Raw genomic sequence first — 14282 nt, 5'->3', positions numbered from 1 at the left:
ACCTGAGACCAGGCTAAGTCCATGAGAGCTAATAAGAAAAATATACATAACAAATTGTACCAAACACATACAAGCGTGGAACCAGGATAGATAGAGCCGTAGAAATTTATGTCACGAAACCAAACTAATAACCAGGTCCATGACCCCACGGCATGGAATAGAAAGGAGAACTAGTAAAAAACTAATAGTGTCTAACTAGCGTCAACAATGGAGTAAATCGCGTCTATCTAATTTAGAACCTAATAGAAATCAATAAAAACATATATCACGTCATACAGATCTTCTATGTGAATTGGTGACTTCATTGCTGATAATGGAGATCCAAATGGGAGAAAAGTCCAAACTGGGTTGGCTAATTGGGTTGGCCGAGCATGCCATATGGGCCGCTTCCTTGTATTTCCTATACCTGATGTGGCTTCCATAAGGAAGATCATCCGGTTAATGCTGTTTGTGAGAATCACACGAAATACGTAAATACACTGTGTGCCCGAAATGATAAGGAGGTGATACACACATGGTTACCAGTGTGCTTTATGGGGTACGAATGTTGGAGCATCTGAGTATCTTTATGGAACCTGTTGGCGAAGTGTGGATGAGCGACTCTCCGCCTCACACAAGATGTCGTCGCGTTGCGATCTCCATGTGCTGATGTTCACATTGCTCTCCGGCCGTTATCAGATGCAAGCCGTACACACGTGTCCACGAGCAAGGACGCGCCCTCCACTTATCTGCCTTTCCAAGTACGCGTATGAAGCTGTGATACAGCAATATAGCATTCGGGTTCAGAGAAGGTGGAGAATGATTGGTTGAGCGACTGTTAGCTTCTCAAAGAGGAACTTATTTCATACAGTTTAATGTGGCGAAAAGGGTTAAAGGTGGTTCTACCACCAACGTTTATTTGGAAGGTACCAACTTAGAATTTTCTCCGGGACACCAACCATCCGGACAGATCTTTGTTGCTTTTCTTCAGTTACTCCAGAAATATACCTGAGTAATACCATACATTAAGCCACGACCAGAGCCAAGCTTTGCCCTTGTCAAGTCTACATATCGCACGTGTAACATAGGTCTGTGGTTATGGAGAATGCCTTTTCTTCCCGGGAAGCGGTCACTCCGACAGAAGTAATAATTTTGGAATGAACCTCTCATGGGGTTTGAGATGTGTCTCTGAGAGCAGAGTCACAACTATATGTACCTCGTTATATAGCCCCTGCACGTACCGCACAGAAAACGTCTCTTCCATTATTGCGTGTTCTGTCGTTGCCGGGGAAACACCGTGTCCACAGAGTTGTTCCCTAGCAACGGCTCTCGTACTGTCTCGTGTTTACACAGCTGTTACTTGGCAGTGGATCTACATGTTACGGAATTCTAGCACTATGAAGTCACGTGTTTCTGATTTGGTTGTGTACAGATTTGAGATATTACCTTAACACTTAGAGCAAAGTGTTAATAAATGTGTACCCCTTGCTTTAACAATAAAAGCTGGAGTATGACCACTCACTGTACATAACGTGTTTCCACAGGGCCACTGGCAAATCTGTTTTCATCTCGCCATGACTGCGGTTCAGTTACCTCGCGCTGTGTCCGGAGTCTGCACGTTACAATATGAACTCAGTTCCGTTTATTCAGAAATGTCAGTACGGCAGCGACAGCTTTACCTTTGCCCCCCCCCCCNCTTTCCCCTCCCCCCCCCCCCCCACCTGAAGCTCTTGAGTCCTGAAGGATCGACATCTCCCCGTGCCCACATATCCACTGCTGGTGCTCCCTGTCCGAACCTTCCAGCTCGGCGACACCGGCCTGTTCCCTTTCATTACCCAGTACAGTCAGGCAGGTCAATTCAGCGAGCGTGACAGACGGACTGACGGACATACACACATCGTGCTAAAGAAAATCTGTTCTCTGTAACAGGCCGTGGAGGCCCATAGGGTTGTGAGACGTCGAGGCTCCCACATTTTCTAGAGTCTGCTCACAGCTGGCGGTGAGGTCGAGAAAATCTGTTTATTGATATATGCTTGCTTCGTTTATTTCTTTGACCCTGAAAACAGAGGTGATATATTCCTTCGAAACGTCTGGATCTCTCCGAACGACACGACGTTACAACCCTGAAGAGCGTCGTGTTCTCAGCTGCCGAGGTGTGAACCTCAAATTGGACGTTTCAACAGATGCCTCTTAGCTGCCCTATTATAGCCGACGAACGGATTGGACGATACTTAACTGTGCTGCACATAGGTCCTTAAGTATAGGGTGTTTTGAGAAGTGAGTGCCGAGGAGAGTATTTGGACTTAAGAGCGAAAAGGAGATAATTCCTTAACGAGAAGCTTTTGAGATATTGTTAGGTTGGACAGATCGAGGAGAATGAAATGTGGAGGGCACACGGCACGCATCGGAGAGATGAGAAATGCATGAGAAGTTTTGGTGAGAACATCTGAATTCGAGAGATCATTTGGAAAATCTAGGGATAGATGAAAGCATAATATTAAAACGCATCTCAAAGAATTAGGGTGGGAAGGCGCGGATTTGATTAATCTAGCTCAAAATAAGGATCCATGGCGGAGTGTCGTGAAAATGGCTTTCCAACGTCACACGCATGTTGGCCATGACAGTTCTGTTGTTCCGATTGCTTTATTCTTCATTACTAGTTACACCGACCGCCACGGTCGAGTGTAGCGCTCCTTCATATTTAGGAGGTTCCGAGTTCCTATCATGTCTCGGAGACCTGTAGCGCTCCTTCATATTTAAGAGGTTCTGAGTTCCTATCGTGTCTCGTAGACCTGTAGCGCTCCTTCATATTTAAGAGGTTCTGAGTTCCTATCATGTCTCGTAGACCTGTAGCGCTCCTTCATATTTAGGAGGTTCCGAGTTCCTATCATGTCTCGGAGACCGACTGTCCCTCCAGGCAATTACTGGCAGAGTACCTGTTGGGTGCCAAAGAAATCTGTCGTGACGTTTACGTAGAGAGACTTGAGGTGAAACACGAACATTCCCAGTAAGGTCTGCAATGTCGCTGGCGTGAAGAGATGGGTCCAGTGATTTTGCGTGCGTGATGTAGGTGGGAGGCCAGTGCGTCCGACATGCGCAGAGCTGACCTCACGGGCGGCCTCTTCACCTCTGCTGAGACAAGCTTGTCGAGCTGCAAGAGGCCTGAAGGTAAACAAGGCCAGTGCGACTCGCAGGCCTGGACCAAGGTCGAGGATCGACTGTCTCTCCCGTGGAGGGGCCCACACACGCCGCACTGACACTTGGCGCCGCCCGAACGCCTCCGCTTTCAAATTCCAAAAACTCCTGTTTAGTGGGTAGCGGGCACCGTATTGCGCTGGCGCCAAGTCTCCTTCGCGCTCTTGATTAACCAGTTTGTCTACTTCCTCAGTGGTATTAAGTAGCGTACCATGAGTGGCCAAATTCTGTAAGAGATGATTCTGAGGTTGTGATGGCGGTGACTGGGACTGGGTTATAGTTAGCAGAGTTCGACGTTTCGGAGGAATATATCACCTCCATCTTCAAGGGCGAAGAATAAGTCAAGCAAGACCCCAGCATATACAGGCGGCGACCTGAGCGAATAGGTCATGGGAATTACAAAGTATACGGCGTCACAGCCCAGAGGACCGTACTCTTTATACAGAATGTGTTTATTGGTTCCATGGCATTTTATCCACGTTGTGGTCTTCCGGGCTATGATACGGTGTAGTCTGGTATATAGTTATGTTTCGGAGGAAGATGCTGCTACCATCTTCGGGATAAAAGGACGACTCAAGCATTCACATGCAGTTTTCAATGTTATTTTCAATTTTGCATAAAAGTAACTTCAACGCAAAGTTACATGTATACTCTATAACCATATTTGATAATTGTTCTACCTGTTTACGACACACTGTATGTGACAAACCTGTGGAAATATTCCACTCAACAGACCTACTGATTTCATACCATATTTGAAACCACACAGTTGTCATGGCGTTGTGGTCGAAAATACGAAATAGCAATTTAAGCTTTCAGGCAAATTGGCAGCCACCTGCTATAAAATTAATAAAATCTCTGCATTCTGCCCACACAGTGTATTTATGTGTTCCGTATGGTTCGCACAATAAACAGCGATTATTTCCCTAAACAGCATTAAACGGTTGGGCTTTGTAGCGGAGACATAATGTGTTTCCAGTGAGGTACGGACTGAATTTATATATACTGCATTCTGCCCACACAGTGTATTTGTGTGTTCCGTACGGTTCTCACAATAAACAGCGATTATTTCCCTAAACAGCATTAATAGGTTGGGCTTTGTAGCAGAGACGTAATGTGCTTCCTGAGAGGTACGAGCCAAATTTTTGCTATTTAGATATTTAGTCCTCGAAAACAATCGCTAAAGGATGGAACCCGTAACGATAGGCGTGTTTATTGTTTATGTCGCCTGGAGATGGCCATCCTGAAGATGGAGGCACTGTGTTTCCCGAAACAGCGATACCCGCCAGCAGACTATTCGGTGTCATAACCGAGAAGACCTCGTTTTGAAACTTCACCTTTGTGAAAGCCTCGAATCGACTACGTTACAAAGAAGTATACACTTGGTATTTTTCTCTGCCTATCCTTAGTACCTCATGTGCCGCATTTCTGTTCATTTTTGTTCTGAATAAAGTACGCAGAAGCTATATACACACGCACACACACTCTCTGTAGGACAGATCATAGAGTACGGGCTAAAAGCAAAAGGACGTTGTTCGAGTCTTGCTCACAGACATGCACTGATAATTTCCGAGCCAAGTCAAACCCGATAGTTATCAGACAAGTGCGAGCGTGCTGCCCGCTGACGCTATCAGCAGGGGCTGATATGTAGCAGTTACAGTCTTCAGGGGCAGAAATGGAAACATGAAGGCTTTCTTATGAGAAGAAGGGATGGTGTATAGGCTGCTCTGTAACTGTGTCCTCGATAATTTCCCCCCTAAAGTAAAGTCTGAATAGTATTGCGTTCTTGCGTCTTTGTATCATGTGGATGGAGGCAATGTTGCCGATATTTCGGAAGTACATACTACCTCCATCTTCAGGGTCGGAGTAGGGTGAGTGACTGATCATACGTATGTAAAGTTTGGACCAACACACACACGGGAGGAGAAGCCGTTCTGATAACATTCCTTTGTCCACTGCCCCTGTGGGGCTCACCGGGTGTCAGTCGCCGCGCTTTACATCCGTAGACCCTGAAGATGGATGCAGCATGTGTCCCGAAACAGCACCGTTTCGAATAAGAACGCGGATAATTATAAAGTGAAATTACAAAGCAATGGTTCCCTCCTATTGACCCTCCATGCCGTATCTGCTCCGCCATGTTGTTTGCTACTCCGGATCACGCCCATCTTGTGTTCAGCAAACACACGTGGCCTTCTAAATGCTACAGCAAGACTTAAGATAACTTGTGGTACGTGGGCCGCGGTTAACATTCCATTAAGTATGAATTATTTAAATGCATTATGCCCGTCAGACAAGAAATGCCTGTTCCTGATTTAGAACTGTGTACAAAGTGTATTCAAGGTGAAACTAATCGCGAAATCTAAATAGACAGCTTGGTAGACCTAGGTTTTCTAAACTCTAATGCATCTCAAAAGTAAAGGGATGTGTATGTGGGGGGGGGGCGTCCACGATGAGATACGGAACCTGGCTTATGTGAACACGGTTATGAACATTAGGGTTGGATCACTGGAGTACGAGTGCTGAGAAGTGTTGCTGCAGTAGGGAAATGGCGGACAATTTGCATCCCAGTGACAAGTGTTAGCGGCAGCTGAATTGTCAGAATAACACTCCAAACAAAACAGCTTTCGGAGTGCATCGTGAAGTGTACTGAAGTAACTGTCAGGGTAGATGCATGATGTCCCAGGAAAATGTGTAAGTTTAAAATTGTTACGAGATTAAATCCAGGGCATAAGCGTAGTCGTTGTCTGGGACCCCAACACACTGGGACCTTGAACGTATCCTCTCTCACCACAAGACGGAATGCAACCAATATTTCGGAAACGTGACTTTATATAAAAGTAGAATGATGGACAGAATCCAAGTAAATAGCTTTAACTCTTGAAAGAACAGTGGTAACTCTACGTACCACCTACTGCAACAATAGAAACTATATTTTTCCCACATAGTGTATTTATGTGTTCCGTACGATTCTCACAATATACAGCGATTATTTCCCTAAACAGCATTAACCGGTTGGGCTTTGTAGCGGAGACGTAATGTGTTTCCTGTGAGGTACGGACTGAATTTATATATACTGCATTCTACCCACACAGTGTATTTATGTGTTCCGTATGATTCTCACAATAAACAGCGATTATTTCTCTAAACAGCATTAACCGGTTGGGCTTTGTAACGGAAACATAATGTGTTTTCTGTGAGGTACGAACTGAATTTATATATGCTGCATTCTACCCACACAGTGTACTTATGTGTTCCATCTGATTCTCACAATAAACAGCGATTATTTCTCTAAACAGCATTAACCGGTTGGGCTTTGTAACGGAAACATAATGTGTTTTCTGTGAGGTACGAACTGAATTTATATATGCTGCATTCTACCCACACAGTGTATTTATGTGTTCCGTATGATTCTCACAATAAACAGCGATTATTTCCCTAAACAGTATTAACCGGCTGGGCTTTGTAGCGTAGACATAATGGGTTTCCTGTGAGGAGCGAACTGGGTTGTTGTATATTATGAGTATTTATATGTGCTTAGGCGTTGTGGCATTTTCTGGCAGGAGAAGCTGCTCGTGTTAGCCCGGTGTTGATGCTTCATGTCAGCTGTACTGATAATTGCAGGCAGGATGTAGACAACTCCTCTCTCAGCTTGTATTTATTAAGTAATCTTACCCCATGATGAAAGTTCCTCTCATTTCAAGCGTATTGCGGTTCCGCAGATTAGAACAATGTTAGTAGTTAAACGAGTTTATTTGTGTGTTTTAATAGTGGAACATGGCTGCACGCCGAAACTCTCACCTAAATACGTATGAGGTGACATATTCGGGTCTGTAGTAGAAAACGGTTACATTAGTTTCCATTCTGTGGCAGGGTTATTCGAAATGGAGTTCCCTCTGGGATATGGCACCGGGGCCGTCGCCCCGGGCCTCACAAAATGGGAAAAAATTGCACAAATTTTATTGAGACATCTGCTTCTGTGAAGTCACAATAAGTTAGTTTGTATGTTTACATAGTATAAATTAAGCACAGTAGATCACTGTAGGTCGCGGTGCAAGGGCCAAGAAGGCCAACCCCTTATATATTCATAGTATAAGAAATAAATAGGAATAGTTTCCGTAACCCAAATGTTATTAGTGATAAGGGTTCCCACTTTTTGATTACCCCTGGGTCCCCAACAACAGGAAATCGGTCGTGTAGTGAGGTAGGTAGCCTTCGTAAAAACATCACAGTCACGGTCTTGCGAGGAGGACATGAACTTTGTTTCAAACTGTACATGATATGCCGCCGGTGATGGCTGTGTCAGGCGCGGACCACGTGTGAGGCGAAGCCCCACTCTGAGAGGGGCACGTGCCCCGAGAGATCAGCTGACACTGACAAAGAGAACTGTAACACGCACAAAACCATGAAATATAATTCCGTGTATTTATCACGCTGCGTCTGTCACTGCAGTTGATAACTTTCAGACTTGAGTGCTTCTCGGGAAAGAACATTTCTCCGTTCCTCAAGTTGTGGAAAGCTACTTTATTAGACATGTCTGGGGGGTGTAGTGTTGTAGTGTCTCTGGGAAGTCGGACAGATTACGGTGGCTGGTGGCTTCACTCAACGCAATAAATTGTAGCAGCTCAGGTCAGTGTACGCACAAACTGGAAACAAAGCGTCAGCCTCTCTTTACGGATACAGCACCGTCGGTTCCGGCCAACCTATTCAAGCACAATGGCAGACATAAGTACCAGTTTAACGACGCTATCGGTGTCGAGACTGTTCGTATCGTTAACATTATAAGGCTCAGCGTTTCGTGAGACTTTGGATTCAGGGGGGGGGGGCGTATGAAGTAGGTCTAGAAGTAAACACAGAGAAAGCTAAGTATATTTTACTGTCTCGTCACCAAAATGCAGGGCGAAATCATGACATAAGAATATGTAACAGATTTTTTGAAGATGTGGCACAGTTCAGATATTTGGGAACGACTATAACAAATCAAAACCTAATTCAGGAGGAAATTAAGAGGAGATTGAACTCTGGTAATGCTTGCTACCATTGAGTCCAGAACCTTTTGTCTTCTCCTCTGCTGTCTAAAAACATAAAAATTAGAATATACAAAACTATAATTTTGCCTGTGGTTCTGTATGGGTGTGAAACTTTGTCTCTGACATTAAGGGAGGAACATAGACTGAGGGTGTTTGAGAACAGGGTGTTGAGGAGAATATGTTGACCGAAGAGAGATGATGTGACAGGAGGTTGGAGAAAACTAATGAGGAGCTTCATAACTTGTACTCTTCGCCAAGTATAATTAGAATGATCAAGTCAAGGAGAATGAGGTGTGCAGGGCATGTAGTACGAATGGGAGAGAGGAAGAATACATATAGGATATTGGTGGGAAAGCCGGTAGGAAGGAGACCACTGGGAAAACCAAGACGTAGGTGGGTGGACAATATTAAAATGGATCTTAGAGAGATGGGATGGGATGGTATGGTATGGTATGGATTGGATTGGATTGATATGGCTCAGGATAGGGACCAGTGGAGGGCTCTTGTGAACACGGTAATGAACCTTCTGGTTCCATAAAATGCTGGGCAGTTCTTGAGTAGCTGCACAATTGTCAGCTTCTCAAGAAGGGCTCAGTTCCATGAATGAGTGAGTGAGTTGTGGTAAATAAGTAAGGTTACCGACGTTTCGAAGGAACCTGCTGCCTCGATCTTCACGGTAGAAAACTTTGAAACCTGGAGTAGAAGGGCAGATGATTGTTATCCCTTAGTTCGAAATATTCTGCTCAGTATCCCTGTTCGCAGACATCATATATATGTGCTATACACTTAAGGTGAAACATCCGTTACTTTTCAAGAGTTCGTCATGATTTGTTTGTTTATATCGTAACCGAAATGGCGGGCGGACACACGCCAGTTTGTACACGTTGCAGGAGCTGCAAAAAAATGCTTTATTGAAGGTCAGTCCGAGAGATGCGAGGCAAGGTGAGGTTTGTGACGTGACCTCCCGGGGCGGCTTGTGCAAGGAAGCGAGCACTTGCATGTCCCCCCCTCGAAGTGCTAGGTCACGGTAATGGCTTCTCTCGCGCCTACTGCTGACGACTGACGTAAAAAGAATTTACTTACTTCTGTGTATGGGTATGAAGCTGGTTTTCTCGCAATGAGGTCACATTCTAAATATAGGGTATTTGCACCCGAGACACTGGAGGTAACAGCTGAATGGAGAAAACTGCGTTATGAGGAACTACATAACACGTGATTTTCTTCAGGCAGTATTAGGGTGATCAAACAAAGGATGAGATAGGTTTTGTTGGAAAATCCGAAAAAATCCGAAGGTAAGAAACCAGTCGAGAGCCAGAGATGTAGACAGAAGCATAATATTAAAAATTAACTTCAGGGATTCGATCGGCATAAATACGGGGTCATGTGACCACGAAAGTGCATATCAGGTTCAGTAAAAGTAGGGCAATTTCTTGATCAGCTGAGCCAATACCAGGTTATCAAGAAATAATGCACTTTTGCTACCTCCGTCTGCTTCTACCCGGAAGATGGAGTTGCAAGGTCCTTCCGGAATAAAATTATACGGTATCATTCCAGAAGACCGTAATAATACAAATTTTGAAGCTTTTGGTCTCCATTTTACTTGCTGCCCGTTAGCCTAGATGCCCTTTCAGCACGTTGTCCTTACCAGGCGCAGTCTGTGCGTTTCCCCTAACGGAGAGACCAGAAGTCTTGTGGTTACATTAGTCTGCACAAGGGGTGCAAGTGGTACCTAGGTCCACTGCGCCAAGAGCTAAGCAAATTCAGCTTCCGTACATCTCCGCCGCTGTTGTAGTGTTCGCATCACTCCTGAAGTCCTCTGAAGGTTAAAGCAGCATTTCTTTTTCAATTGACCTATTCCTTCCAGCTGCACTATGGCCCTGGGGTCGACTCAGCCTCTAACAGAAATGAGTACCAGGAATTAATCAAATAATTTTCCTGGGGAGTAAAGCGCGGCCGGCGCGTAAGGCTGACAACCTTACCGCCATCTTTGAGCCGATTGTCTAGATAATGTGGGACCCTCAACGTCTCACAGCCCTGTGGGCCTTCACGGCCTGTTACAGGGCTAGCTTTACTTTTTTTACTATTACTTCAAAAATTGCAGTTCAAGGGTGTCCAACGCTACGGACGCTGCCCGAATGTATCACGGGATTCCCTTTTGTGCCTAAAGGTGATTTAAATGACATTTAAAAATTCAGCTGCTAGCGCCCACACACACTGCGTCTCCCTTACCAACACCGGTCGATTCAGAGTAAGAATATGTGCAGCATGTAGACAACAATTTGTATGCAGTAGGAAGGTGTCTTTGTCTTGGTTCTCGCTTGTGAGTATTACATACTTTGTTGGTGAAACAGGAAATGCATATAGAAGTTTGATATGGAATCCTCATGGATATGGCAGAGAAGTAAGTATGGCAGTCACCTAGTCTGTACCCAACAAGATCATGTTTAAGTTCAACATAGAAAACCAACCCTAAAGTGTCTGAAGGTCTGCGACTAATTGGTGTCGATCTCTCTTGTTCGCCAGGTGGTCCACCCAGTTGGCGAGGTGAAAATGTCGCTTCAGCATCACCGGTATCTACTTTTGGTCCTGGCTCTGACGTCACTGTGGCCTTGTATCCACGCCGATTTCCGTTTCATCTCGTACGAAGGTGAGTCACAGTTCCGCATCTGTTTCTGCAGGCAGTTCATCCTCCGGCTGCGTCACGCTTTGTTTCTGCAGGGGCACGAAATTGTGGGTACATTGCGCAGGGATGTACATAGTTCAACTTCTTCCTTCACTCCTGCTCCCCAGAACCTTTTTAAGCACAGTGATTACTGTGTGTACCACCTGCTTTAAAATAAAAGTTCTGCATTCTGCCCACACAGTGTATTTATGTGTTCCGTATGATTCTCACAGTAAACAGCGATTATTTCCCTGAACAGCATTAACCGGTTGGGCTCTGTAGCGGAGACGTAATGTGTTTCCTGTGAGGTACGAACTGAAGCTATAAATATTCAGTTAACTTGATGCTCGAAATGGTTAATGCCTGGTTCCTCAGTGTGACAGGGACCTTGGGCCTGACAGGTACCCTCAGCTTTGTTTAATGTAGCATGATGCAACTCTCTGGTTCCTGTTCTTTACCCGTTATGAAGCGCAGTAATGTACGAGCTCAAGAACTAGAAGGGCGGAAACCAGTCGCCCGTAATGGCCTGCTCACTGTCGTGACAGGGCTATCTCGTTAATTTATTGTTTCGTCCTTCCTTCATACAGCCTTCTGTGTGCTATTAGCAGCCTGTCACAAGTGTGATTTTACAGCAAATTATCTTGAAATGTATGGATAATGAAGAATATGGCCTTGTTACGGACACGATCACCCAGTCAGCCAGATGAGGCAACCAGGCACAACATCAACCAGCCAGAAATTCTGACAGACAAGAGGGTTAGCCAGTCAGGCAGTCAGTCAACCAATCAGCCCTACCGACAGTTAAGTAATTATCGACCCAAAGATACAGACAGCCAATTGGTCGGCCCGCCATTACTCACACCATGTGTTGAGGTCTGTGATTCGCAGCTTCGAACCCCATGCATGTAAACGGTAAAAAAGTAAAGTTATCCCTGTAACAGGCCGTGAAGGCCCATAGGGTTGTGAGACGTCGAGGGTCCCACATTTTCTAGACAGTCGGCTCACAGATGGCGGTAAGGATGTCAGCGTTACGCGCCGGTCTCCCTTTACCCCCAGGAAGATTCCTGATATTCATTTTTGTTAAAGGCTGAGTCGACCCCAGGGCCATAGTGCGGCTGGAAGGATTAGGTCAATTGAAAAATCAGGTGACCTCATCAGGAATTGAACCCGCGACCTCCCGGTTTGTAGCATAGCACCTCAATCCCTCCCCCCGCTCTTGCATATAGAGGGTTCTGCAATTCGTTCCGCGTTACATAATGTGAAATGTTGAGACTGGGTTATCAGTCGTTTTGTGTAAAAAGCTGTACTTTCTGTGTTTCAACCTCTGCACGCAGACAGGCTTCTCATGAGCAGGGACGTGTCGAGTGGGTGCTAAAATGTATGTCGTTTTCCTGACAACCAGTCTGCCCTAAATCACACGGCCACGCTCCGTCCACCATTAACCGACATTCGTTACACTGGACCTATTTTGTTTCTAAAGTACGTCCGTTACCGACTTGTTAACAGTTTCCTTTGTTGTCTCCAGTTACACGAGGACGCCGTACCTTTCACCGTATAATTTACGTCTTATGACCGTAGAGTCTCTTTGAAGTCAGAGAGCGCAGGAGTTACCAGTACTATTGCCATGAGGCATCAGTACTGGGTCCAACGTGAATACCAGCCAGAGGGTGCGAATAATGTTATTCAGGTATCTGTGTCATTGTTTTTTCTTTCATCACATCACATCACTTATGTTAATAGGTCTAAATGTACACGTTGTCTTATTTTTGTGTATTTATTAAACATTCAGTTCGTGCTTCACGATCAACTCACCGCATCTCTGTTACAAAGACCACGTTTTCAGTGGTTTAGGGAGACAGTCATTGTTTGGGAGATCCGTGGTCCCGTCTAAACCTGCATCTTTCTTTTTAGGGCGTTTTTCATAAGTCAGTGTCTTTATTTTGTTCTGGAGTGATTGCTTTAATTAGTGCAATATCGACTGTGTATTGGGAAGAAAACACGGCTATGCGCTTTGCTTGGGGTCTTGTGCATAGTGACAAGTTTCTGCATCAGAGACCTCGACTGTAAACCATAAATCATAAAGGGAAGACAGGAAAAAGATTAGCGTCGTATAAGGAATGCTCTCTTACTTACGTGAAGACATATGGTCTGGTAGCAGTTTACCGACTTTTGGAGGAAGTGCCTCCTTACAGACCCACGGGGCTTAGGGCCCCTATAACTTTTCCGTTTTCCCTCAAACTCGGCGTCCTCTTCTACTCTGACGATGGAAGTAGCGGGTTCTCCCCTCTTGGCCCAAATAAACTGCGGCATTGTACAGTAATCTTCACATGCACCGCCGTGAGCGTATGAAACCTCACGAGAGCCCACCTGCTGTAGGTGATGCTGTCACACACGCGCGGCGTACGAACAGTAGCATAGCCCCGACATCACAGAGCGCTCCTGTCTGAAGGCTGGAGGACGAATGTGAAGCACTTACCCGGCCGGCGTGTCGGCGGTATGTTGAAAGGAGGAACGGTTCCATCTCTATTCATTGTTCGTATTATCAATTCGTCAAGGTTCAAGGCAAACGTATACCGTGGGCGGAATTTACTGCAATTGAAACACTCTGCGTGTCGCTGCTGTCAGCGTGCTGTTTCCATGACAATCGCAATTTGCAGTTTCTCTTTGACGCAACTCTCCAGTGTTACGCTAGCACTTACGGGAGAGGAGTCAGGAGTGACGAGACATTTCCCAGCACCATTATGGCATGAGAGGGCGTGGTCTGAGACTGCGTAAGGATGGGATGACCGCAGCACGCATAGATTAAAAGCTTTACTACACTTTAAATTACTTTAAACATTACAACAGGATCCAAACCATATTTTGTTAGGGCACAGCGAGAACCAATGGGAAGCTCCAGATTTTGGGCATTGTTTAGGGGCTGTCGTCACTGCAGACGTTTCAGGGAAGTATAAATTTTCGCTACTTGATGACTGCTGGGTGGTTTTCTTGTGGATGGTGTGGTTACCGTCCTCCACGTCGCTTCGTGCCGTAATATTCCATTGTTCGTCAGACTGAAGCTGCAGAACGCATGAGTAGATATTGTCTGATGTCTGAAGGGGTTTGGCTCTGGTAGAGATTGGCATTAGAACTGTAGCGAATGTGACGACATTTTTGTTACCTGGTAATTCAATTTCGTGCTCCTTGAAAGCAGGGTTTGATATGGATTTACATGGTTAATTCTAAAGTCATTCAGTGTTCTGTTTTGAATGTGTTAGCTCCTCTTGTAGTGCATGTAGTTTGTTAATTTTTTTATTGCTAGTGGGGTGGGACTAAGTCCCTTGTACTGCGGCCACTTCTGGCCTATTGTACCAGCCCCAGATGATAGGTGAGGGTGATTGTGGAGCAATTAGTGTCTGGTAGAGAGGGGCATGAGAACT

At 45.3% G+C, this 14282-nt stretch overlaps 1 protein-coding gene across 1 annotated transcript in view; it reads left to right on the top strand.

Moving 5' to 3' along the window:
• LOC111870944 (semaphorin-5B) overlaps positions 1-14282 on the top strand; it is a 109971-nt gene that overhangs the window by 24186 nt on the left and 71503 nt on the right. Inside the window, exon 2 of the mRNA XM_023863612.2 lies at positions 10725-10848. Coding sequence (XP_023719380.1) covers positions 10752-10848 — 97 coding nt within the window. The 5' untranslated portion in view covers positions 10725-10751. The remainder of the gene's footprint in view (positions 1-10724; positions 10849-14282) is intronic.

This window comes from Cryptotermes secundus, unplaced genomic scaffold (genome assembly GCF_002891405.2).
Source record: "Cryptotermes secundus unplaced genomic scaffold, Csec_1.0 scaffold101, whole genome shotgun sequence".
In the NCBI taxonomy this organism is placed as follows: domain Eukaryota; kingdom Metazoa; phylum Arthropoda; class Insecta; order Blattodea; family Kalotermitidae; genus Cryptotermes; species Cryptotermes secundus.
The sequence above is the reverse complement of the archived record's forward strand: the minus strand, read 5'-3'. Positions and strand labels throughout refer to the sequence as shown.